The sequence below is a fragment of the Trachypithecus francoisi genome, unplaced genomic scaffold, assembly GCF_009764315.1.
Source record: "Trachypithecus francoisi isolate TF-2019V2 unplaced genomic scaffold, Tfra_2.0 Lachesis_group4, whole genome shotgun sequence".
Lineage (NCBI taxonomy): Eukaryota > Metazoa > Chordata > Mammalia > Primates > Cercopithecidae > Trachypithecus > Trachypithecus francoisi.
The window spans coordinates 23,673,052-23,700,001 of NW_022681469.1; the positions used below are offsets into that span (position 1 = coordinate 23,673,052).

Genomic DNA, 26,950 nt, shown 5'->3' on the forward strand with positions numbered 1-26,950 from the left:
GCTTCTCTTATACTTTATAATAATCAGAAACTAAAATCATCAAAATTCTTCTGGAACAACCCACTCCAAAGAGTCCTGGAGGCCAAGGCAGGTGCAACCTTAGCTGCCAGCATTCAACCTTGGGAACTGCCCACCTCCTTGAGTCCCTCCCCTCCCAGCCCCTCTTCTGCATTACAGATCTTCATCATCAAAGGTCTCTGTGCACTGCAACATGATCATCTCTTCGTCAACAGGAAAGGATTCTTCCTGCAAGACACATAGTGGAAGAGGTTCACTTTTTATCTGTGGGTCTCAGGCCCCAGGCAGAAAGGAAGGCTCCTGCATCTCTGGTGTGCCCAGTCCCCAGACTCTATCCTATGTCTCTTCAGCTGCATTTTCACCTCCAGCTTGGGCCAGGAAGCACGGGCTCTAAGGGGGAAGCTCCCATTTCAATTTCACTCAACTCAGCACTCTATGACCTCTAGAAAGGACAGAGCAGAACTGGCTTCTTTTTTATCCTGGGGATTTCCAGGGTCCCACAAGAGAGACAGAGGACCTCATAAGGCTTTATCCAAATGCTCACCAATAGAAGATGGTACACTGTACCCCAGTTCTCCCACCAATGGAACACCATGCAGCTTGTTTCCAACAATAATGAGATAGTGCTCTATCTGTGGGATACGCTATTTACAAAGGGCAAAGTGCAAAGCAATGTGTATCGTAGGCTACTACTATTTGTGTTTGAAAGAATATATAATATCTGCAGAATATCTTTGGATGAGTGTAAAAGAAACTGGTCACTGCAGTTGCCTCTAGGGGAGGGTATGGGGTAGGAAGCAAGGAAGAGAGAGAGAGAGACTAAGTAAGTGTCCATTGTATACCTTTTGGTAACTTGTAAATTTTATGCCATGTACATGAGTTACCTATTAGGATTTTTTTTTTTTTTTTAAGCAGCAGTACTGTGGCTGGTCATGGTGGCTCAATCCCTGTAATCCCAGCACTTTGGGAGGCCATGGCACGCGGATCACCTGAGGTTAAGAGTTTGAGACCAGCCTGGCCAACGTGGCGAAACCCTGTCTCTGCTAAAAATACAAAATAATTAGCTGGGCGTGGTGGTGTGCACCTGTAATCCCAGCTACTCGGGAGGCCATGGCACAAGAATCTCTTGAACCTGGGAGGCAGAGGTTGCAGTGAGCCAAGATCACACCATGATTGCATGCCAGCCTGAGTAAAAAAAAAAGCAGCAGCAGTGTTTGCTTAGCAAGGGTTTCTCAATCCCTAAAGGGACACTGTAAACAGTGATCCCAGCCAACCCCTCAGGACTCTCCATGACTTCTTCCTCTAAAAGTACGCTCCTGAGGTTTTGCTCCTTCTGTCTCTCTCCAACCCAGCAGAAAATGACGCCTGTAACTTGTCGGCCCTGCAGTTCGGGGTTGATCCCCATGGACCCAGGTGGCATCTCTGACCCCAGTCAACCATCTAATGAATGTGGGACCTGGTCTCAAGGGTGACATTCTGATAGTGGGGACAACCTCCACAAACTGAGCCTCCCCCGCCCTGGACAAGCAGTTCCCATTCACCATGCTCTCCTGATGGGGCAGGGAAATAGGGATCCAGAGTGTCAGGGAGGTGGGACCACAGTCTCCAGGCAAATCATGTGGGCCCCTTGTTCAGTGGGAAGACAATGGCAGAGGTTGAGAGGAGAATGAAACTTTTCTGTTTACACCAGAGTCTATCAGAGCCTGAGTCCTCCTGCCCCAGAGCCACTTGGACAGCTCATTCAAAATGCAGATTTCTGGGCCCTGCTCTTGCAACACTGAGGCATCAGGAATCTAGGAGTGCTGAAGTTTGGCATCTTTGCTTTGTTTTGTTGTTGTTGTTGTTTTGAGAGAGTCTCACTCTGTTGCCCAGGCTGGAGTACAGTGGCGTGATCTCAGCTCACTGTAACCTCTGCCTTGTAGGCTAAACGATCCTCCAAACTCAGCCTCCTGAGTAGCTGGGACTACAGGCATGCACCACCACACCAAGCTAAGTTTTGTATTTTTTGTAGTGATGAGGTTTCGTCACATTGTCCAGACTGGTCTTGAAATCCTGAGCTCAAGTGATCTGCCCACCTCAGCCTCCCAAAGTGCTGGGATTCCAGGTGTGAGCCACCGCGCCCGGCCACACCTTTGCTTTGAATGGACGCTAGAATCCCTGCTTGGTATCTTTTCTGCCACATGTGGAGAAGGAGGGAAAGCAAAGATGGTGCTTTTGTCTCATCTCAAAGTCTTGATAAAACGGGCTAAGTTAACTGTATCTGAGAGAAAGAGGGGGCAACTGGTCCGGGGACAGTCACCCAAGGATTGGTGGGAAGGGGAGAGCAGACTGCAGGAGAGGGCTCCATGTGAGGATGTGCCGTGGTCCCAGCAGAGGGAAATGAAGACTGAGTTGGAAAAGGGCAAGTTATACCTTAGCCTATTGAACAGGTGTCCTGACTATTTTTAAACAAACATTTGCTATTATTATAACTTACCTTTTAAATAAGCCGTTGTATTATTGCTAAATTGGTGAAGAAAAATCCATGGCTATGAATCTGAAAGGACCTGTCCCCTTGGTGGCTCAGGCATAATCCCCCTTCCCTGACAAAAGCTTCCAGGAATGGCCCTCCTAACCAAGAGTCCCACTACTCATAGCACTAAGTGGAACAATCTGGAAGCAGACATTACTATCCTTCAAAAGCTGGCAGCAAATACTACTGAAGATGATGAAAATTGTAGAAGGTGATGCAATAGCTCAGTGTTTTGGGAAGGTGTCAAGGGTTCACACAACATTTATGAATGCCTGTTGAGAGTCAGACCCCTGGGATAGGGTCCTGCTTCAAAGGGCTCCAGTCCAGGTCTGCCTTAGAGCAGTTGTTCCCAACCTCTACGGAACCAGGGACCAGTTTCATGGAAGACAATTCTTCCACAGACCTGGGAGGCGAGGGTAGTTTCAGGATGGAACCGTTCCACCTCATATCATCAGGCATTAGTTAGATTCTCATAAGGAGAGAGCAACCTAGACCCCTTGCATGAGCAGTTCATAATAGGGTCTGCGCTCCTATGAGAATCTAATGCCACCGCGGATCTGACAGGAGGCAGAGCTCAGGTGGTCAGGCTTACCCTCTGCTGTGCATCTCTGTTCCTAGCAGGCCATGGATCTGTACTGGTCTGTGGTCTAGGGATTTGGGACCCCTGCCTTAGAGGACACCTCTCTGTCTTTCCTGTTTCCCTGGCTATCTTCCATTCATTCTACAGGATGCATCAGGCTGAAGGTGACCATCCATGGAGCAAGCTAGAGAGAATGAAAGAGTGTCCCTGCCCAGTGGCCCTTTATGGTATGATTGGGATGAGGTCTGGTGAGGGCTGCCCTTAAGAGCCCTTTTTGCTATTTAAGCGAGGTGGGCGGAGGTACCACGGCCCTCTACTCTGTCTTACCTGCTTTACTTGAGTGTTTGCACAGCTGAGGCCTTTAAAAAAGTCGATGATCTGCATATAGAGCTGAAACTTCTCCTCTGGGTTTTCTGGGTTGCAGCTGGCAAGCATTGAACTGACAATAGAAAGGAAGAAGAGACCACAAATATTCAGGATCCTGATCTTTCAACTCTGCTCCCCCCTCCCCTGAAAGATTTGGGTTACAGTGTGAACCAAGCACTTGTAAATCCTCAGACAGCCCAGACCTCTCCTTGAAAGGTCTGTGTTACCTCTGCTCACATATCATGTCTGGAATCCCCTGGAAAATCGAGACTGTGGCGAGACTGACTCCTGTGCCCTAATTTAGTGTTCTGAGCTGTGGCTGCTGGAACAAGGGAACAAGAGTTCCTCTATCCCTCAGTCAATCTTCTGCAGAATGCCCCCACGGTTCTGGTTCCACCGTGGCTGCTGAGGCAGCTCCAGAGCACGCTGCACGTCTTGAGTTCAGTTCGCTGAGTTGCCACTGCTCAGCAGGTCTAACGTGGAACTCAAGCCCTGGTGCAGAAACGAGGCCTGTTGTGCAGGTTCTTTTCCTCCTGCACAACATAAGCAGCACAATTTGGAAGCAGACATTAAAATCCTTCAAAAGCTAATGGCAACTGTTATTGCGGGGCCTCAGAAGACGATGAGATAGCTCAGCCTTTAGGAAAGGTGGCAGGGGCTCATGCAACATTTAGGAATGCCCGCTAAGAGCCAGGCCCTGCAATGTGGACCCTGCTTCAAAGGGCTCCTTAGAGCACAGAGGCTGTGTGTCTGTAGGACAGCTGGCACTCACTCATTGTGAGTCAGTAGGCAGCCCTCACTTCCTCCCAGGATGAGGCTCCACAGTCAGCTGAGGAACCCTCTGGCAGCAACCCCTGACTTTTCTAGGGAAAGTGGAATATTTTTAATAGATTGTTTTTCTGTTCCATCAGCAGTGCAGGGAGTTCTGAATATTGCTTGGCAAGGACAGGCTGGCAGCTTCTTGATGGCTGTCTTTGCAGCCCAAGCTCAGCACAGAAACAGGAATGTCTCTTCCAGCCAATTGCAGCGAAATGAAACTCAACTCACAGCTGAGAAGTGCTTGAGTCACTCTGTAAGGTCGATTTGGAGAGGACGAAGCCCTCCTCTGACAACCCCACTTCTCCCCAAGTCCATCTAGGCCTGGATGGAACAGGGAGAATGGAGGGAAAATGCTGATGTGTGGCCTGCCCGAAGCTCTGCTGAAAGGCCAGCTGGTTACAGGGGACAGCTGTGACCCCAAGGCCTCACAGGCACCCATAGGCCAGGCTCCCCTTGAGAGGACAATGGAGATATTCATTGGGATCACAAGGATATGTCACTCTCACTCCCAAAGCAGAAAAATGAAGCATCCAGGATTCTTGTTAGCCATGACAGCAGCACAGGTATCTGAAGAACCTGTGCCTTCAGACCCTAAGACCACAGGTTTTTCAAGCAAAGCAGCAAGGGAATTTCAGTCCTAAATGATTTCTCGCTCAGAAAACACTCCTTCGGGACATGGTTAGTCGAGCTGCTTCTTGTTTTAAAATCTTTTCACATCCTATTTTGTGTCTTCCCACTTCATGGGGTCAGCTAGCCTTTTCTCCTCTCCTTCCATATCCATTTCCATCAGCACCATGGAAAGCAGCAATCCACTTTTGCAGAACTCAGACAGTCCCCTAAACTCAGGGCCCAGGCCTGTTTGCATGTTGGCCCTTATTCTCTGTGCCCCAGAGCCCCCTCCCGCCTTCTCCTTCCAGGTCAGCTGGGAGAACTTGCCCACAAGCTGCCCTGGGTGCTACAGACTGATTGTTCTTCCAAAATTCATATGCTGAAGCCTAACCCCCAAGGTGACGGTGTTAGGAGGTGGGGGACTCTGGGAGATCACAGATTAGGGCATGAAGGTGGGCCCCTCATGATGGGATTAGTGCCCTTATAAAACAGGCCCCAGAGCCAGGCATTGTGGCTCACACCTGTAATCCTAGCACTTTGGGAGCCGAGGTGGGTGGATCATCTGAGGTCAGGGGTTCGAAACCAGCCTGGTCAACATGGCAAAACCCCGTCTCTGCTAAAAATACAAAAATTAGCCAAGCATAGTGGCATGCACCTGTAATCCCAGCTGCTGGGGAGGCTGAGGCAGGAGAATCACTTAAACCTGGGAGGTGGAGGTTGCAGTGAGCCAAGATCGCACCACTGCACTCCAACCTGGGTGACAGAGTAAGACTCTGTCTTAAAAAAAAAAAAAATTAATAAAAAGAAATAGGTTCCAGAGAGATTTCTTGCCCCTTCACCATGTGAAGTTTTATCCGGAAGGTGCCCTCTGTGAAAAAACGAGGCTCTGACTCTGCTAACACCTTGATCATAGACTCCCCAGCCTCCAGAACCGTGAGAAATACATTTCTTTTGTTTATAAGCCATGCAGTCTATGGCATTTAGTATATAATGGACTTAAGGCAGGGATATAGCAGCCCTCAGCAGAGGTTAGCAGGACTAACACACACTGGGAATAGGGTGCAAAGTGAACAGATGACTTTTCACAACCTACAGCTGATAACCTGGTGTGTCCCAGCCCTGCACCAGGATAGAAGAATTTTCTACTCTAAAGACACCACAGATAATGTCATCCCCAGGTTTATGACACAATCCTAGAACCAGCTCACTTGCAATCACAGAAAAAAAGTGGATCCCCAAGAATGCCCACTGAATTAGGCTCCGGATCTGGTTTGGCTCTGTGTCCCCACCCAAATCTCCTGTTGAATTGTAATCCCCACATGTTGAAGGAAGGGCCTGGTGGGGGAGGTGACTGAATCAGGAGGGTGGATGTGCCCCTTGCTGTTCTCATGACAGAGGTCTCACAAGATCTGGTTGTTTGAAAAGTGTATAGCACTTCCCCCTTCACACTCTCTCCTGTTGCCACGTGAGGATTTACAGGTTTCCCCTTTGCCTTCCACCATAATTGTAAGTTTTCTGAGGCCTCCCCAGGCATGCCTCTTTTATAGCCTGTGGAAGTGTGAGTCACTTAAACCTCTTTTCTTTATACATTACCCAGTCTCGGGTAGTTCTTTGTAGCAGTGTGAGAATGGACTAATACAACACCCATCTAGGAGCTGCAGAGGAGAGGCTCCTGAACACCCCAGCAGGGGTGTGTGCATGCACACACACACACCTCTCTCTCTGACTTACCACATTCATGCACATGCAAACTCACACAAACACACCTGCACACACACAATCTCACATCCGCCCACACACGGGCACATGCTAGCTCATACCCTCTTCCTCACCTGGAGCTAGATGTACTTGGAACCTCACTTTTGTCCAGGAAGTTTGCCACATCAAAGGCATCCTCAAAAAGGATCTGAAAGAAAGCACAACACTTCATGTGTGGGAAATAACTTGACAATTTCACGCTTGCTCTGGGCTGCCGGGGAGCGATGAGTGGAAAGGCTCTGTCTTTACACCACATCCCAGAGGGCATGCATGCCAGAGTGGGGGCCCACACCCAGGGGCTCTGCTTGGTGTTCTTCCTAGGGGGTGAATGCTAGACTCTAGAGTGCCCAGGACAAACTGCCAAGCCTGGAGGTGGCTGTGAGGGACAGGAAGAAATGGGGATTGTGACTCCTCTTGCTGAAGAAGGTGGGAGCTCAGGTGTGAGATGTAATTACCAGAGCCTCAGTTTACCACTGAGAAAAAGCTCATCAAAACCTCCAAGGTGGACAGATTATCGGAGCCCAGGGTCCTCAGTCTAGCAGTCTCATGCCAGGGCAGCTGAATCCAGAGGGTCAGGAAGGCTCTGGGTTAGGCTGCAGGCAGGCCACCTCTCAGGCCTGCCCCTTGCGTGCTGTGTGACCTGGGACAAGTTACTTCATCTCACAAATCCTCCTCTATAAAATGGGAATCACATCAGTGTCTACTCACAGGGCTATTCCAATAATTAAGTAAGATAATGTATGTGAAGTATCTGGTTACATTTGAACATTACCTACTTTATAACAGATATACCTGACACATAATTGAACATTACCTGCTTTATAAGAGACACATATGTTCATTGTGGAAATTTTGGAAAATAGAAACAGATCAAGAAAATAAGAATTACTGAGAAACAATCCCACCCAGATGTTCATTGTTGACACATTGATCTAATTCTCTCCAGTCACTTCCCCCAGGTCTATAATATATATTTCCAATTTGGAATCTTGCTATTTAGACAGTTTTTCATCCTGCTTCCCCCTAATGTGTTAGAGAATATTAAATATGTTACAGAAATATGATTTACACTTATTTGACTGCCAGATTTAGCAAATACAAATACGGGATGCCTAGTTACATTTTGAATTTCTGATAAAGAATGAATAATTTTTAGTATAAGAATGTTCCAAATCATGCATGGGACGTTTTTGTATTAAAAATTTAACTGAACCTTTGGGAGGCCAAGATGGGCGGATCACGAGGTCAGGAGATCGAGACCATCCTGGCTAACACGGTGAAACCCCGTCTCTACTAAAAAAAATACAAAAAACTAGCCGGGCGCAGTGGCGGGCGCCTGTAGTCCCAGCTACTCGGGAGGCTGAGGCAGGAGAATGGCGTAAACCCGGGAGGCAGAGCTTGCAGTGAGCCGAGATCCGGCCACTGCACTCCAGCCTGGGCGACAGAGCAAGACTCCGTCTCAAAAAAAAAAAAAAAAAAAAATTAACTGGGCATGCTTTACTTTAACTGGCATCCCCTTTACACTGGCAGGTACTGGCAGGTTCTACCAGGGTCTCTCCTCTCTTCTCCCCTCCCTGCAACACACAGCTCTTTCAAGAGGATTGATGTCTGCCCTTTCTTTCAATTTGCTTCCTGGAACTGAATCCCTTGGGACTCTGGCCCCTCTCTTAGTTTTCCGAACATTTTCTGTAGTCCTTCTACGTGATATCTCTGTGGTCATTTCCAAGATCTGGAAAAGGGCCACAGAAAGACCTGTGATCCAGTGTCCATCAGCTCTGAAGCCCATCAGCTCCATGTTGCTCCCTGGCAGGCCTGAAACAGGGACCGAGAACTGAAATTCCTGTCCTTAAGCAATCAGCCCACCAAAGTTGCAGGCCACACATTGTGCTCACCTGTGCAAATCTCCCTCACAAGCCAGCCTGAGAGGGGACCCCACACCAGCCTCCACAGCCTTTCCAGAGTGCCACTACACTCACAGGGCAGCTCCTCTCTGAACTGAAATGGAGCAGTCCAGGGCCTCCTGGGCCCATCTGACCCTGCTGCTGTCCTCTAACACAACAGTTGTGCAGCAGAACCTCTCCAGGTGGACTAGGGGCTGCAGTGGTGTCACTGCACAGCAGGAGTAACTGTGGCTTTGTCCCTGCCTTGGGCATGGGAGTTCACTGTTCTGCCTACCTTATCGCCCAGCCCTGGCCTGGCCTAAACCTGGGCACAGCAGTGCAGGCAGAGCCCTGCTTCTGGTCACAGCTGAGGGAATCTGCTGCCAGCTTCCCTTAATACCCAAAAAACCTCAGCCCATAGGCCTCCCTGAAAAACCCAGAAAAGCTGTTTCCATGATTTGGAGACATTAGATTCTGGTTGTTTTCTCTTTGGATGTGTTGGCATGCTGGCACAGTCAAGTTTGACAGAATGGCTCAGGCATTTGGTAGATACTGTCACGCATCACTTACTGATGGGGATAAGTTCTGAGAAATGTGTCCTTAGGCAACTTTGTCATGTGAACATATATATATCTCTTTTTTGAGATGGAGCTTTACTCTTGTCACCCAGGCTGGAGTGCAATGGTGCGATCTCGGCTCACTGCAACCTCCACCTCCCAGGTTCAAGTGATTCTCCTGCCTCAGCCTCCTAAGTAGCTGGGATTACAGGTGCTCGCCACCATGTCCAGCTAATTTTTGTATTTTTAGTAAAGATGGTGTTTCACCATGTTGGCCAGGCTGGTCTCGAACTCCTGACCTCAGATGATCCACCCACCTCGGCCTCCCAAAGTGTTGGAATTACAGACTAGAGTCACCGCACCCAGCCCATATATATATATATACATTTTTTTTCATGTTGAAAACCAAAAATCCAAGTTCCATTACTGAAGATCGATTATTTCCCCTACTTGATCTGCAACGCCAATATCAAGTGCCGTATATCAGGTTTCCATATGTGCTCCATGATCATCTTATGGGACCACCATTGTCTATGTGGTCTGTTGTTGCCCAAAACATCTTTACGTAGCCCATGACTGTCTTTTCCTTTCATCTTCTTCATGTGAGACTCCAGGGCTTGGCACTTAGGGGTGTAAACACATCTGTTTGGCTGCCCTTTCATACATGCCTTGGGTACCAGGTCCTAATCATCTGGCTCTCTTGAGCCATCACGGAACAGAACGCATCATGGTGGACCCAACATCAGAGGAAAACCAGATCAGAAGCCACAGTCTGGTAGACCCACGCTTGGGGGTCGGGGAAAGGACCAAGGCAGTAGCTGGTAGGCCACTGAACATCTGCACCGGCGTTCCCTCCAATAGGATCCACTGCACCAGCCACCAGGGAAGCTTGTTAAAAATGCAGATCCTGAGGCCCCACCTTCAGCGGCTCTGATTCAGTGGGTCTGGGATAGCAGCCTGGCACCTGACTTTTTTTTTTTTTTCTTTTTTGAGATAGAGTCTTGCTCTGTTGCCCAGGCTGGAGTGCAGTGACATGATCATAGCTCACTGCAGCCTTGACCTCCTGGGCTCAAAGGATCCTCCTGCCTCAGCCTTCTGAGTAGCTAGGACTACAGGTGTACACCACCACACCTCTCTACTTTTAAAAATTTTTGGTAGAGACACAATCTCACTGTGTTGCCCAGGCTGGTCTCAAACTCCTGGGCTCAAGCAATGCTCCCACCTTGCTCGGCCTCCCTTAGTACTGGGATTACAGGCGTGAGCCACCGCGCCTGGCCAGGCACCTGACGTTTAAAAAAAAATTCCACAGGTGATTCAGTTGAGAAGCATCAGGGGAGATAATAGAGGGTTGACCATCAACAGGTGACCAAAGGGCAGAGTGGTGTGAAAAAGTGTGTAATGAGAGAGATAAACAGCCACTGAAGCGGGAGCTGGGTGTTCTGGGCAAGTCACGCTGCTGGCTAGGCCTGCAAACTGGAAGGACAGGAAAGGGGGTGACATCTGTCGGTCTCCAGGTTTGGGCCTGATAGCTGAGGAACTTTCTAAAAAATGGAGGCATTCCAGGGCTGTAACCCCAGGGTCAGAGTCAATCGGAGGCTCTCTGGCCCTAAGACTCCACAGAGAGACATTGGGAAACTAGCATGTCGTCTCCTCAAAGGCGCCCCGACGGAGGAGCATTTGGAAAGTCAGGACAAGGGGGTGGCATGTGTCAGGTGGAAGCCATGGATGCTAAATGTCCACGAAGCACAGGGCATGTGCAGAGTGCGAATCGTCTGCCCCACTAGAGGAGCGAGCGCAGCCTGGGCCGTGTGGTAAAGCAGTGTTCTGAGGCCGTCCTCATTCTGGAAGAGCAGCTGTGGGCCCACTTTTGTCTCCGTGCTGGGCGACCTCAAATGCTACCTGATGTTCTGCTTTGCAGACTATGGCCACGGCCATTCTGACTAGCGTACTGAACGCTGAGAAATGCATTTACAGTGGCAGCTGTTGTGACCTCCCCTTCGCAAAGCGGTCCCAGTGCTCTTTAGGGTGGGAACTGACGGCCTTTCAAGGGCTGGACCTGATTGGTCCAAGTGTGATCCACTCTATGGCCAGTCATTGGCTCAGCTGGTTGGCAATTTGGCCAGTTCCGACCAATGAGAGGGGAGGAGCGTTCTGGAAAACTTCTGCCTTAACCCTTAAGAAAGAGCTTTCATAGGAAATCTTTGTCTTACCTGATGTAAAGTAGGAAGAATGACCGTTCGATTGCTCTAGCTGCCATTCCACAGCCACAGGGGCCGGGAGAGGTGGGGAGGGGAGGGAAAGATAAGAAACCAGGCAGAGCCAAAGGAGGCCAGAATCCACGCAGACATGGTGAGCTCCTCTGCCTCCTCGGACCTCCCCAGTGTGAGGAGTGCATTTCTTCATGGTTTAATAATCCAGGCCCTAGCAGCCCAAAGAATCCTAACTGAGACAACCTCCCAAGCGTTGTCTTCTGCCATCCCCAGGGAAAGGCCAGGAAACTAACCGCAGAAAAAGAAATATTGTTCCGTGGCCCCAAGGATAAGAAAATTGGAAACCTACCTTGGGAGCCAGAAGGCAAACTGCACCTCCGACCTGCTAAATGCAAAGCCCTGGTGTCCCCGGGCGAGGGCGAGGGCGAGGGTGGTTGCTGTTCCCCATCCACGCCACCAGGCAGGCCTGCTCACCTCCTCGGGCGTGGAGACCAGCGAGCAGCTGGCCCCCTGGCTCTCCACGCCGCTGTCCTTCACGCTGCCCTCGGCACAGGCCGGCTCTCGGCAAGTCTCCGCCAGGCTCGCAGGGCCGTGGTGCTTCTGCGCCCAGGCCTGCCGGAGGCTGGCCTTCCTCTCCTCCGAGAGGTTCTGCCACAGGTGGGAGATGGCCGCAGAGACGATAGGCAGCGCCGCCTCCTGCGGAGTAATGATCCCGCTGCTGGTGAGAAGGTCCATCGTCTGTTTGTAAAAGTTGAGATACCTGGAATAGAAGCGGTGCCGTCTCGCACCCTTGAAGCTCCATCTCGAAGCGTCTCCCCAGGATTCGGTTCATGGCGTGGACCCCAGCACACAGGCCCGGCCATGGCGCCACGGCTCACCAGGGGCTTAGACTCCTCTGACTCTGCACGGCCATGGCCCTTGGAGAGCAGAGCCTTCTTGGGGGCCATGAAGGACATAGACTTGAGTTTTGGGGTCCCTCCCCGAGTTCTCCCAGTCCCTGCCCCATGAAGCCCTCAGTGTTAGAGAGAAGCAGGTAAGAGGCATAGCTGCCTCGGCTCTCGTCCTAAGGGAATATTCTTTAAAATTCTGAGCCCATGAATGTGTGGGCATGATAGGACTCCAGCTTTATCCTGCAGCCCGAAAGTCAGGCTCGGCTGTGGAGACAGCCTCCTGCTATTGAGCCAACTCCTCTGGAAGCCAACATGGCTGCTGAGGGGCCTTGAGTCTGTGGAGGAGGCAGTGGCAAGGTATGTCTGAGCCAGCCATTCCTATCTTTCCTACTATAAGACCAGTGCGGACTTGTAGGGGGGTGTGTTTTGGGGGAAAGGGGGGTTAGCCCTCATAATCACCATCAGCTGTGCCCCCCACAAGGCACCCCAGATAAACACCCAGTCTAAGTAAAAACACTGTATGAGTGTATGTGCTATGCTAATGTAGCTTCGAGACTGTTTCTCTAGCCTCTCTGCCAGTCCTGTCCCTGAGCCCCTCCCATATGAAAATCCTGGAGAGTTCGTGATTCAGGGCCTAGTATGAACCATTCACTCCAGCTGGGGTACACAGCTGCAGCATATTCCAGCCAGAACCTCTGTCCCTTTCCCCATGGGAGGGAGCTCCATGGGTGCACAAAGCCACCCCACCCAGCTGTTCACACCGTTCAAATTCCATGAGGTCAGGCGACAAAGTGCCTGGGGAGTATAAGAGCACTTTTTTCTCCTCTTCCTCTTCCTCCTCCTCCTCTTCCTCCTCCTCCTCCTCTTCTTCTTCCTCCTCCTCTTCTTCTTGATCTTCCTCTTCCCCATCTTCCCCCTCCTCAGCATCCTTCCTGACTGCCTCAATTGGGCACCAAGGGGAGGAACCATTCTGAGAAAAACTGTTTGACAGCAGGCTGGGAAAAAAACAAACAAGACAACTATAGACTAATATCCCTCATGAATATGGACAAGACATTCTTAGCAACTTTAGCAAGTATACATATATATGTATGTGTGTGTAGGTGTACACATCACGACCAAATGGATTTTTCCTAGGAATGCAAGATAACTGGTTCAACATTTGAAAATCAATCAATCCAATTCAGCATATCAACAGACTACAGAAGAAAAACCTCAATAGATGCAGAAAAGGCATCTGACACAATCAACATCCATGAATGATAACAACTCTCAGCAAACTAGAAAAAAAAGGGAGTTTTGTTAACCTGATAAAGGGTATTTCAAAAAAAAACCTACCACTAACATCATGCTTAATGGCAAAAGACAGTTTCGCCTCTCAATCAGGAATAAGGTGAGGCTGTCCACTCTTACTACTTCTATTCAAAATTGTTCCGGAGGTTCTAGCCAGTCCAGTAAGGCAAGCAAAAGAAATTAAAGGAATATAGATTGGAGCAGAAGAAACAAATCTATCTTTATTTGCACACAGTGTGATTATCTGTGTAGAAAAATCTCAAATAATCTACAAACATGTCATTAGAACCAAGAAGGGAATTGAGCAAGGTTGCAGAAGATAATGTCAGAATATAAAAATCAATAATATTGTTACATAGTAGCAATGAATAATTGGAAATTGAAATTTTAAAAAGCATCATTTACAATAGCATGAAAAAATGACATACTTAGGTTTAAACCAAAAGCTCAATCCATTAAAAAAAGGATAAATTGGACTCATCAAAATCTGCAAATTCTGCTCTTCAAAAGACACCTTGAAGAGAACGAAATAGTAGGATACAATTTAGAAAAGTCATGACCCGCACCCAGGATCTCTTTATACTTATAGGAATAATCCCCAAGGTACCATGTTGAGTTAAAAAAGCACTCGGCTGGGCACGGTGGCTCACGCCTCCCAACACTTTGGGAGGCTGAGGCGGGTAGACACCTTCAGGTCAGGAGTTTGAGACCAGCTTGGCCAACGTGGTGAAACCCTGTCTCTACTAAAAATACAAAAACCAGCCAGGTGTGGTGGCGGGTGCCTGTAATCCCAGCTACTCAGGAGCCTGAGGCAGGAGAATCTCATGAACCTGGGAGGCAGAGATGGCAGTGAACTGAGATCATGCCACTGCAGTCCAGCCTGGCTGATAGAGTGAGACTCCATCTCAAAAAACAAAACAAAACAAAAACAAAAACAAAAAACAACTATGAGATTATAAAAGTACATTTCTCAGATCAGTTTCTCCTTCAAATTATGAATGTGACATATTAATAATGTTCCCCTTTCAGCATTTGTGACACCTTTTCTTAGGTCCTCAGGAGGCCTGGAATATAGACTGAGATTTGCATTTTCCTGATTGTCATATGTAGCCTCCAAGAAAGCCATTAGCTGTGGCTTTAAAAAATACATATAGAAAAAGCTACAATATAATATAAACACTATGGTCTAATTTCTCTAAAGAATAATGTGCAACTTTTTAAAAAACTTGATGGATTTTCTTGAAAATGAACATTGATTTTCTTTGAGTTCTGAAGTAATATATATTTTTGGGCTTTTGTGTATTTTCTGCATCTTCTATGATAACCATGGATCATTTTTTTAATTGGGAAAGAATTGAATGCATGTTACTAGAATAAAAGAGAAAGGAATGGTCTCCAGCATATGGCTGTTTTGAATGGTGAGCAGCAGCCCTGACAGTTCCGCAGGCCGGAGGGGAAAGGTGACTTGCTACCAGACAGTACTGATGGCTGTGAGGACACAGCAGGTCCCCAGGTTCCTGGGGTTTGCGGTATCTTACCTGTCATTTTCAGAATACATGCTGGCATATTCTTTCTTGACCTCCTCTAAGCTGCTTGCATGCCCATCCTCCAGGTTGAAGGATGCTATTGGGGAGTTGAAGGCCAGGAACACAAAGAGAAAAGTCAGGCCTCTGTTGGAGTCTGTCCCACCCTTCTGGCCCAGGTGGGCCATGGGTGGGACCCCGAACCCTCCAGGGTCAGCATTAGGGAGACGAGAGCCCAGTTTCTCCTTCTACGTGTGAGGGGAGAGCCTTAGACAAGCAACAGCCCACTTTTCCTCTGGCCTCTGAAGATGAGATCAGGTGCCTTCAGCAGCACTCCAGTAGGGAACTCATCAAAGTCTCATGTCCTGGTGACTCTGGCCGGTCTTGCTGGACTGCAGACTCACTAAGGACAGGGACCCTCAACATTGGCCCAAGCACAGTTCCTGGCACACAGTAGGCCCTCAATAAACATTCGTTGATTCATTGTAACCCAACTGCTGTTTTCAATAGAAAAACGGAACCAGTTTTCTCCAGGGAGGGAGATGGGGTTGGCAAGTAGGGATCCATTACCTTTCAGCTTCAACAAATTATCCAGGGTTTGCTCCAGTTCCGGAATATGACTCTTTGCCTTATTCAGAACCTGCCACTGAGGATAGACAGACAATGCTGAAAGCCAGTCTCTCACTGCAGAGACTGGTTTTGTGGACCAAGGAATCCCTTCCCAGGACTGAGGGCACGCTCCCTCAGATGCAAAGTCACATCCCTTAACTTCATCAGTGAAAAGAATAGGAAGTTTGTTCTGATGCACAGGAGGCACTAAGTTTTGTTTGTAGCCTAGAAATGGGTTCTCACCAAAAATGCCAAAGGATTTGGAAAGAGTTAAGCTTTGTTCAGCAAATTGCTAGTGCTATAGAAAGGCAAATGACTACAGAGGCGGCTTGAAGGTGGAATAAGGAGTGATGAAAGAGGAGCAGTCTGCATGAACGTCAACCCCAGGCTTGCACAAAGCAGAGCTAGACTTCAGCTCAGTTGTAACACTGTGCAAAGGGCTAGTTAATATTAAATGTCCTATTCTCCCACTATTTTGATTTGCTAACTGCATACTCTCCAGATGATCTAAAAACTTATCAAATGCTGTCAACCCAAACTCTAAATTTCCCTCTTTCCCTTTTTCCCTCCCTCCCTCTCTCCCTTCCTCCCTCCCCTCCCTTCTGCTTCCCTCCCTCCTTCCCTCCTTCCTTTCTTCCTTCATTCCTTCCAACTTCCTTCCTTTTTTTCTCCCTCCCTCCCTTCCTTCCTTTTTCTTTCCCTCCTCCTCTCTCTCCCTTCCTTCTTCCCTCCTTCCTTCCTGTATGTAACATTATTAAAGTCAAAATGGTAACAGCAAGATCATTAAAAAACAAGCAATGCTGAATGTTGTTTGTTAGGCTGACCACCTATATGTGTCAGGGGCTGTATGTATCCCTTGGGCACGTACAAGGGCAAAACTGTGTGCTAAGTTCCAGGGATACAGAGTACCTAAGACAGTCCCTGCTCTCAGGGTGCTGACCTCTGACAGGGAAGCCAAGCATGGAAACAACCCCTCATAACACAAGATAGAATTAAGTAGGTACTAACGGGGTAGAAGCAAAGGGCTGTGGAAATGTACAAGGAGGAGGGAATAGTCCAACTGGAGGGGTCCAGAAGATTCCATGGAGCAGGGCAGCTGAGCAGAGTGAGCCAAGCCCAGCTTTGAAGTGTGCACAGAATCCCAAAGGCAGAGCTAATTGCATGAGCAGAGACACAGAGGCCATGAGAGGCAGGCCTGGCTCAGGGAACTGCTGCAGCGAGATGTGGCCAGAGTGTGGGGCGGGCATGGGTGGGACCCCAAAGCAGCTGGGGGCAGAGCAGCCTGGGATTTCACATTCTAGATTCCAAGGATTCTGGTGGGCACCTAAAAAGGAGACTTGAGGGGAGTTGGAGTCACAGCGCTCTGCCAGCCCGAAGAGAAGGTGAAGGGAACCGCAGCTGCACGATGACACAGTCAGTTGCAAGCTCCCTGAGCACTCCTATATGTTTTGCTCTCCCCAGTCCCAGAGTTCATGTCCATGCTGGTGGGTCAGCAAGGACTTGGAACTCGGGGCTGACTGATTTCCAGCATCTGGGACTTGTTCGTAGGGTGGAAAGATAATTCTCCAGCTGCTATGGTCTAAATGTTTGTGTCCCCCCAAAATTTAGCATGTTGAGACCCAATCCCCGATATGATGCTATTAAGAGGTGGGGGCTTTTGGAAGGTGATTAAGCTGATTGGTGCCCTTATAAAAGAGTCCTGAGGGAACCTGTTTGTCTTTCCCCCATGTGAGGACACCGCAAGACAGCCCTGTCTATGAACCAGACAGCATGCCCTCACCAGACACCCAATCTGATGGCACCTTTGTCTTGGACTTCACAGGCTCCAGAACCAGGAGCAATAAACTTCTGTTGTTTATAAATTACCCCATCTAGGGCATTTGTCGCTACCCCAGCAGAAGTGGCAGCTCTAGGCCAGTCCCTGCCTTGCAGCACAGTCCCTCCATATGTGAAAACGTTTCCTCCCCTGTGGAAATGTCCCCTCTCCTCCTCCAGGTCCCCATACCTTTGATGCTGTGAGATCAGACTGAGAGTACACTGTCCTCCTGAGGTTGTTGAAGAGCGCTGCCAGGGTGGCTCGGTGGCGGGCCTGGGACAGGCGTCTCCGGGCCACCCGATGCTCAAGCTCCTGCAGCTGTGCTGGCAGCTGGGGTGTCGCTCTGTCATGGGGGTTGCTGCTTTCTTCAGGGGTTGCCATTATACGCTGTAATGTACTATTATGCTTTTTTTGCCCTAGACAATAAAAATACAATATTAAAGGAAAAGGAAGGCAAATTGAGGCAGGCAGAAAGGAGGTACCCTTCCCAAGTAAAGGCCCCAAATTCATTCCCTCATGAATTCAGTTACTGGCAAGATTTACAGGGAGAGAAATTTGAGAAGTTTACAAAAGCCCTTTGAAGGTGATGTTGGTCAATTGCTAATTAAGAAAAGTAGATGGAGAGTATACACGGTCAACATGAATTCTGTTATTTAAACTCAACTCCTAAAATTGCAAACCACCCATATAGGACTTAACAGTTGAGGGGCCCTGGGACTTACCTCGAAAAGTTCCAACACATTGCAGGTACTCACCAGATACTTGTTAATTTCAGGGGTTAATTTTAAGCATGGCCAAGGAAAGCAGCCATACCCTGAGATCTCAGGCTTTACTTTAGTCTGTTCAAAGCCGAACAAGTACTTGTCCCCACTGTGAGGTCTTTTTCTACCTTAAGAATGCCACCTCTTTGATGTGGGTAGTAGTTACATAGGTGTATACATATGAAAATAATCCCTCAAGGAGTACACTTTAGACCTGTGAATTTTTCTGTGATATACCTCAAGGAAAAAAAAAGAAAACAAGAAAATTCACTTTACCACCTGTGCAAGCAAGAAGTCACCCGACGACAGAGAAGTGAAAGCCATTTTGCCTTATCTTGCCTCTAGTGGGTTCTGGAGGTGATCACTGTGTCCTTCTTTGTCACATCTGAGCTTACAAGCAAGAAGCCCTTCTCTAGGAGAGGCGATTCTGGGACTCACATGTAATTGTTTTAATAAGATGCAGGGGCCAGGGCCTTTTACCTGAGCCATAGACCCTTCCATCAGGCCTCACTCCACCACTCAGAGAGCTACTCCCCACTAGCCTGCCTGCTGTTTGAACAGGGAGGCTGCGACTTCATCCCTTCTGTACCCTCAGTGCATAACACAGAGCCTGACCCCATTAGGTCCTCAGTGCTGGAATTTCTGATGAATTACAGTGAGAGGTTTCCACTAGGTCCACTCCCCGCTGAGCTCAGTCCTGCTGTACAGAGACAATGCATGACCTCCGCCAAGGGTTTGTTAATTTTGAGGTATGTTAGGGTCACATGTGGAGACTGTTGAAAATATACATGGCCCAGGCCCTGTGTCGAAAACATCGGATCTGAACCCAGTGTGCAGCTCCCCCGGTGATTCTTATATTTTCACAATTTGAGAGCCACTATTAACTCTTGATTTGTGTGTCAAGCATCACCACAGCTGGCAGCAGCTGGAAACAGAATCTTCATTAAGGGATTATGGGGAAGGGAGATGGAAGACACCTTTCCCACTATGTTTTAGTACGGAAAATAGGCCAATGAGATGGTAAACCCAATCAGGCAGTGTGGGATGTTAAAACACTTTTTAGGTCAGAAAACAACTTCTCATCAATCATCTGGTCTTCCCCAGTGTATCGACTTTTCCTTGTTTTGCTTCTTGGAACAGGACAGGAAGATGGGAACAGTGATGCTGTGGTTGCCCACGCTGGTCCCTGCATGTCTCTGTCACATCTGTTACCAGGGGTTACACTGTGTTATCTTCCAAGGGAAAACAGCATGAATCTGCAGAGGCCCCTCAAGCCCAGCTCCAGGGTTATGTTAGATTAGAGCCTATGCCTTTATGGTCTTCAATTTCCAGACATCAACTCATCTTTAATAGGAAGCAAAGTGAAACTGTGAAGATTTTGAATTGCCCAGGGAAAATGAGAACTTTTTGAACAGACGAATGTAGGGTTTTTTTGTTTGTTTGTTTTTACTTGTTTAAATTAAGGAGCAACAGATGTGCCTGGACACCAGGGGATTTAGGCTAACATACATAAAAAGGAAAGCAGGTGGGAGGCATTGTTCTAGATGAATAGAGGTATAAAAATAACAGGGTCCTCCCAGGACCTCAAGTTCTCTAACAGTCTCAGGATACTAACACCAAAGGCCTCTGGGCTTGTAGGGAGTCAGAGTTCTCCCAATGCCAGTGCTGGGTGTCCTCCCTTCTGCCCAAACAAGCTCAGCCTGAAATTCCTGGATGGCTGCGTGGACAGTTTCAGCCCAGGACAAGGGTGCAGTCCTCTGCCTCCCCGATAGGGGGCAGATTTCCCACCAGTTGCCTCCAAGGGCCACCAGGGCTGCTCGCCCCTAGGGGACAGCCCCAGAGCATGCTGGCCAAGCTGCCTGAAGCCGTGGCCTCCATCTTGCCTGCCCCTAGGCGCCCCCTGGTCAGGAGCTGGGGGAAATTTCCACCCCCACCCCCGGCCCCCCCGGCTCAGGGATGGGGCACACAGCAGGAAGAATGGGAGATGACCCTCCTACTCTGCTTTAAGGGCAGAATCAAGCCCTGGAGATGTTACTCTTAATTAGACCTTGAGTGATTTTCAGTGTCTTCTCTCTAGAGCCTGCCTTCTGCTCACAAGGCATTCTTTCCAAGTTATTTTGATTGACTTGGAATTTTTTCTTCTCTGTGGCCCTAACAGGGTCTTAGGTAGATCTTTGTTGGACAGAGGTTTTTTTTTTTTCTTTTGAGACGGAGTCTCGCTCTGTCGCCCGGGGTTGGAGTGCACTGGCGTGGATCTCGGCTCACTGCAACCTCCGCCTCCCGGGTTCAGTTCAAGCGATTCTCTCACCTCAGCCTCTTGAGTAGCTGGGATTACAGGCGCCCGCCACCGCGCCTGCTAATTTTTGTATTTTTAGTAGAGAAGGGGTTTCACCATGTTGGTCAGACTGGTCTCGAACTCCTGACCTCGTGATCCGCCCGCCTCGGCCTCCCAAAGTGCAGGGATTACAGGCGTGAGCCACCGCGCCCGGAAGACAGAGCTCTTTTTATCTAATAATACACTTGGGTCTGTCCCGTCAGCACCTGTGACTTGTGTGAAGGGCTGGCTGGCTTGGAACAAGTGCCTCAGAAGTTACTGTCTAGGATGGGGAGAGGAGGGCAGGACCCTCCGCCTCATTCCAAGATTAGCCTTTTGACTAGGAAGGGGCAATGAAACATTCTGTGAAAGGGGGAGCTAACTATTGTAAAAATGAGATCAAGAAGTGATCTGTTATTTCAAAACAAAACTCTGCTCTCCTAAAAAGCCCTCTGCGTTCAAAGTATGTCAAAGAAACTGCTCTCAGCAGTGTAAGGAATTACAGCAGTGTAGAGAAAATATTCTGGAACTCTCCTCCCTAGGGCCTGGAACTGCATTTTAATAGCCTTGAAAACTCAGAATCTCCCAATTGCCCCGTTGGTTTGCTCCCCTGCTCACCAATCTTTATTCCATGACCCACGGCCCCTCCTTCCATCTATAACACCATCTCTGTCTGCCCTGGTCTGCAGTTTCTATGGATCTAGAGCCAACTTGCCCTTCAATTCCCGGTTTAAGTCCCAATTCCTTTAATGAGTTTCCCAGTCCCAGGCCACACTGGTTTCTAAGTCAATCATGTTCTGGCAACAACTCAGAAAAATCTTTGGTCAGGACCTGTGTGTCAAGCATCAGTTGTGTCTCTCCCAAGAAGTGGTACCATGCATAGACATAGATGATTAACTCGGGCTTCCCTTCTTGGCTGCCTCTTCTTTTTTTTTTTTTTTTTTTTTTTTGAGACGGAGTCTTGCTCTGTCACCCAGGCTGGAGTGCAGTGGCCGGATCTCAGCTCACTGCAAGCTCCGCCTCCCGGGTTCACGCCATTCTCCTGCCTCAGCCTCCCGAGTAGCTGGGACTACAGGCGCCCGCCACCTCGCCCGGCTAATTTTTTGTATTTTTAGTAGAGACGGGGTTTCACCGTGTTAGCCAGGATGGTCTCGATCTCCTGACCTCGTGATCCGCCCGTCTCGGCCTCCCAAAGTGCTGGGATTACAGGCTTGAGCCACCGCGCCCGGCCCTGGCTGCCTCTTCTAAACTAAAACCACTGAGAATTCTATTGCCTGGACTACTAAGACAAAAATCTCCCAAACATGGGGATGGGCAGAGACACTGGGTTGAATGAGCTAAAGGAAAATGAAGATTAAGAGAAAAAGCTTGGTGGGTGGAGGGGAAATAACATCTCAGTTCCACCCTAACCCAAAAGACCTCTCTGCATCCCCTTGAGAAGCCTTCAAAATCTCTTTCAAGGTGATGTTGGTCAGTTGCTAATTAAGAAAGGTAGTGAAGATTATACAGGGTGAAGAAGCTGGATATCCTATCCAGACTTGGAAAACTGGTCATGCTTGGAGAGGTGAATGTGAATGTTTGGGCATCTAAAATGAGTGAGAATTGAGGGAACTCACTACGGAGATAGTAGTTTGAAGGAAGCTAATCTTAAGGATGATGCAGAGACACAGTCGAAGATGGGATGAGCTGGTAAAGGGAAAGGCAAGTTGGGTTATGGATTGGCTTGAGACCTGGGTCATAACCATAGCTTTAGGCTAACCCACCTTGTGATCTTGTGACTTTGGATGAGGCAAGAAATCTCTCTAGTACACACACACACACACACACACACACCACACACACACACACACATATATATATATAGATGGGGTCTCACTATGTTGCCTGGGCTGGTCTTGAATGCCTGGGCTCAAGTGAATCTCCTGCCTCAGCCTTCTAAAGTGTTGGCCTTACAAACATGAGCCACCACCTCTGGCCTCTAGTTCTTAATTTTTTTTTCTTGTTGTTTTCCTCTTTCAAGATAGGGTCTCGCTCCATTGCCCAGACTGGAGTGCAGTAGCAAGCTCATAGCTCATTGCAGCCTCGAACTTCTAGGCTCAAGTGATCCTCCCGCTTCATCCTCCTGAGTAGCTGGGACTGCAGATGTGCACCACTGGGCCTGGCTAAATTTTTCTGTAGAGACAGGGTCTCACTATGTTGCCCAGGTTGGGCTCAAGTGATCCTCCCATTTTGGCTTCCCAGAGTGCTGGGATTACAAGCATGAGCCACCATGTCCGGCCTTAATTTATTTATCTACATAAAAGGTAAAAATTCTTTAACTAGATTATAGTCTGAATGTTTTTGTTTTTAAAAGGTCATTGCCAGCCGGGCGCGGTGGCTCATGCCTGTAATCCCAGCACATTGGGGGGCCAAGGCAGGCAAATCACCTGAGGTAAGGAGTTCGAGACCAGCCTGGCCAACGTGGTGAAACCTCATCTCTTACTAAAAATGGAAAAATTAGCTGGCATGGTGGCAGGCACCTGTAATCCCAGTTACTCAGGAGGCTGAGACAGGAGAATCACTTGAACCCAAGAGGTGGAGGTTGCAGTGAGCTGAGATCATGCCACTGTACTCCAACCTGGGTGACAAGAGCAAAACTCTGTCTCAAAAAAAAAAAAAAAAAGTCATGATCATGATTCTATGAGTATCTGGAGCAATAAAAAAAAAAAAAAAGCCACTCAAAACCAAAAGAAGTGGGGTATGGATCACAGAGCAGTATGAGAACCTTCGTCTTAAGGAATTTTGGAGACTTGCTTATGTTTATGAACAAATGTTTACTGAACACTTTCTCTGTGCAAAGCCCATTTATTCTGCAGGAAACTGGAGCCCAAAATAATATTAGGCATTTCAGAATGGCCATAGCTCTAACATATTTTCCCCTTTTAAAAACTTATTGCTGCCCAGGTGCGGTGGCTCTTGCCTGTAATCCTAGCACTTTGGGAGGTTGAAGCAGGAGGATCAATTGAGCTCTGGAGTTTGAGACCAGCCTGGGCAAAGTGGCCAATCCCCATTTCTACAAAAAATACAAAAATACAAAAATTATCAGACATCATGTGCCTGTAGTCCCAGTCACCCAGGAGGCTGAGTTGGGAGGATCACTTGAGCCTGGGAAGCAGAGGTTGCAGTAAGCTGAGATCGTGCTACTACACTCCAGCCTGGGTGACAGAGTGAGATTCTGTCTAAAAGCAAACAAGTGAACAAACAAAACCAAAACTTATTGCTGTGTTCAACCTTGTTCATGAGATCTCAGCTTGCCAAACATAACCTTTCAGTCTAACAAAGTTAGAAGGCAGCTTTATTGATACCTTCTTCTAAAAGGGCATTTTGTGAGGATTAACACCGTCACCTGACATATTTTTATTAATTGTCATCTATAAAGCAGAGCATACTTTCATGACCACATATTTTCCTATTAAAACGCTATTTAATATCCACTCAGAGCTGACATTTAAAAAACTCCCTAGACTAAACTTTTAAAAAATGCCCTCACCGGCCGGGCGCGGTGGCTCAAGCCTGTAATCCCAGCACTTTGGGAGGCCGAGACGGGTGGATCACGAGGTCAGGAGATCGAGACTATCCTGGCTAACACGGTGAAACCCCGTCTCTACTAAAAAATACAAAAAACTAGCAGGGCGTGGTGGCGGGCGCCTGTACTGTAGTCCCAGCTACTCAGGAGGCTGAGGCAGGAGAATGGCGTGAGCCCGGGAGGCGGAGCTTGCGGTGAGCTGAAGTGAGCTGAGATCCCGCCACTGCACTCCAACCCGGGCGGCAGAGCGAGACTCTATCTCAAAAAAAAAAAAAAAAAAAAATGCCCTCACCTTCTCCAAGTTTCAAAGAAATGTTCATTTTTAAGCATCAGTCCACAAAATATTTGAGTGTGATCCATTCTCATTAGCAAGCCCCAGACAATACAATACACTCATAATGTACTGCAGCCCACAGGCAGCTTCATTTGATTCTCTATCTATATCAAATTATGTAAAAATAATCCAGAATTGGCTGGGTACGGTGGCTCATACCTGTAATCCCAGCACTTTGGGAAGCTGAGGTGGACGGATCACCTGAGGTCAGGAGTTCAAGACCTGCCCGGCCAACAGGGTGAAACCCCTGTCTCTACTAAAAATACACAGATTAGCCTGGCGTAGTGGCCCACACCTGTAGTTTCAGCTACTCCGGAGGCTGAGGCGGGAGAATCGCTTGAACCTGGGAGGCGGTGTGCTGAGATCGCACCATTGCGCTCCAGCCTGGGTGACAAGAGCGAAACTCCGTCTCAAAATAATAATAATAATAATAATAATCATCATCATCATCCAAAATCACTCTCAAAAATATAGGTATCCACGAAGACAGATACAAAGGCTCCTGTGAACCTCGCCCTAAAAGTTCACCTGTTTGGCACCACTGCATTGAATTCATTCACGTCTACGCAAACACTCATATGCCCAAGGGCACCTTTCTGGAGAGGAGCGTTCAAAGGATACTTACTCGCTGGCGGTGCACGCGACGTCCCCACTCCCGGGACAGCAGTCACCCGGCCTCGTGTGCCGGAGTGGGGATCGCGGCTCCTGCCTGGGTCAGAAAACAGACCTGGCACCTCGTTACAGGGGTGGAGACCAATCGCGGCTCTGTCCCCGGCCGCCACAGCCAATGGAGATGCGCAGTGACGGGCCAATGGGCGTATGGGCAGTGGAAGAAACAGTGTTACAAGTTGTTCGAAGGCGACAGAAAAAGGACTGAGAAGAGGGAGGGGCGGGGCTGACTCTCACCTCGCAGGGTCGAGAGGGGTCAGGGAGGGGATCCCCGCGTTAGTCATCAGCTCGGGGGCGCCACACAGCCTTCATGTGCCGTCGGAGGACTAAGTAGATGCCCTCTAGCTGGTTCCACTCAACTGGCATTGAGCCCCAGTTTTCTCATTCCTCAAATGGGGCAATGCCACCAGCTTACAGGGTTGTCCTGAGGGTTAGGGAAAACCCCTTAGATAAGGGAATCAAAATACCAGGCTCGCTGTCTCAAGCAAAAACATGAGAAAACGGCATGAAGGAAACAGACGCATAAAAAGGAGAGAGGGGAATAACATTTAAAATAAGGCAGGAAGAAATAGAGGATGGGGAGAAAACGGGATGCAGAGAAGTCACCTTTAATAGCTCAGATTAAAATATCAAGAATAAAAGAGAAAAGGGGTTCACTCTGGGCAGTAGGAAGTAGGTATTCTTTCAGTTTGGAAAAAAACAAATCATTTTTCCTCCCCAAATATAGATGTACTTTCGTTTAGGCTTCTTTTTGCTTGTATCCTTATATCCTGAAATATTTTGTGATGCTCATGATCCCACTATAGCTGGTTGACACTGGTGGGGGTACCAGCGAGTCTCTGCACATTTGGTAGCAGATGCAGGACCAAGCCCCTCGAAGTGCCTGACTCAGGGCCGGTGCACGGTGCAAGAAGCATGGCTCCGCCCAGGCGCCCCCTTGCTGCCATCTGATGGGTGAACTTCTTCACTCCTGAGGCAGGGGTGAAACAGGGGTCACACGCTTAGCAGGCGTAGCAGGGGATTCTGGATTAGAATCCACCTCGCAGGGAATGAGAGGGCTATCAACGAGCCCCTACGGAAAGCACGCAATAGGGAACCGGGCAGGCTTAGACACTCAGGAAGTTTGACGTCAGTGAGATGGTGTCCCACACATAAAGAAACTGTCACATAAAAACATAAAAACCTTCCAGTAAGGGTCAATTCTCATTCTCACTTTCTAGCATTTTTTTTTTTTTTTTTTTTTTGAGACAGGTTCTCCTTCTGTCACCCAGGTTGGAGTGCACTGCAGCCTCACTGCAGCCTCGAATTCCCGGGCTCAAGTGATTCTCCTGCATCAGCCTCCCGAGTAGCTGGGACTGCAGGCCTGCACCCCCACGCCATGCTAATTTTTAATTTTTTGTAGAGACGGGCATTTCTAGGAAAATTTAAAATGTTAATTTCACTCCAAAATTCTGCTTGGGTCGGCTGCCACCCTTCTGGCTCTCATGCAGCCCTTGATCTAGGGTCACTGAGGGCTTTAAGGTGCTTGTCACTGCCCCACTCCACCCCCACTCCCTGACTTCTCTCTCTTGGGCCTGCCCACCACCAGCACTACCTGCAGTGTTGCTGGGGACCTAGGAGTTTGTGAAGCTCTGTCTTGGGGAGCCTTATCCTTGCACCAAGATGACACAGAGTGGTTTGGAAACTGACCTCTGACCTGCTGCAATTTTTCATGTAGTCACCCCACCTCCCACCCCAACCACTGCCACACACACAAGCAGATGTGCACCCAGAAAAAATGTAGTCCTGGGGGGAAAGTTACTAAGAAGCTTACTTACCTGCCGCAGCCTTACTTCTTGATTGAAAATGAGGATCTTGTCCACTTCAA

At 48.5% G+C, this 26,950-nt stretch overlaps 1 protein-coding gene across 1 annotated transcript; it reads right to left on the minus strand.

The window, feature by feature from the left end:
* STRA8 (stimulated by retinoic acid 8) lies at positions 1–26,950 on the minus strand. The gene is made up of 9 exons (XM_033193495.1): positions 26,901–26,950; positions 17,630–17,827; positions 15,586–15,661; positions 15,031–15,115; positions 13,153–13,179; positions 11,784–12,069; positions 6,737–6,810; positions 3,438–3,549; positions 1–246 (listed from the first exon to the last, which is right to left on the minus strand). Exons 2-9 carry the CDS (start codon positions 17,819–17,821, stop codon positions 172–174), a joined length of 927 nt encoding a protein of 308 aa, XP_033049386.1. The 5' UTR covers positions 17,822–17,827; positions 26,901–26,950; the 3' UTR covers positions 1–171.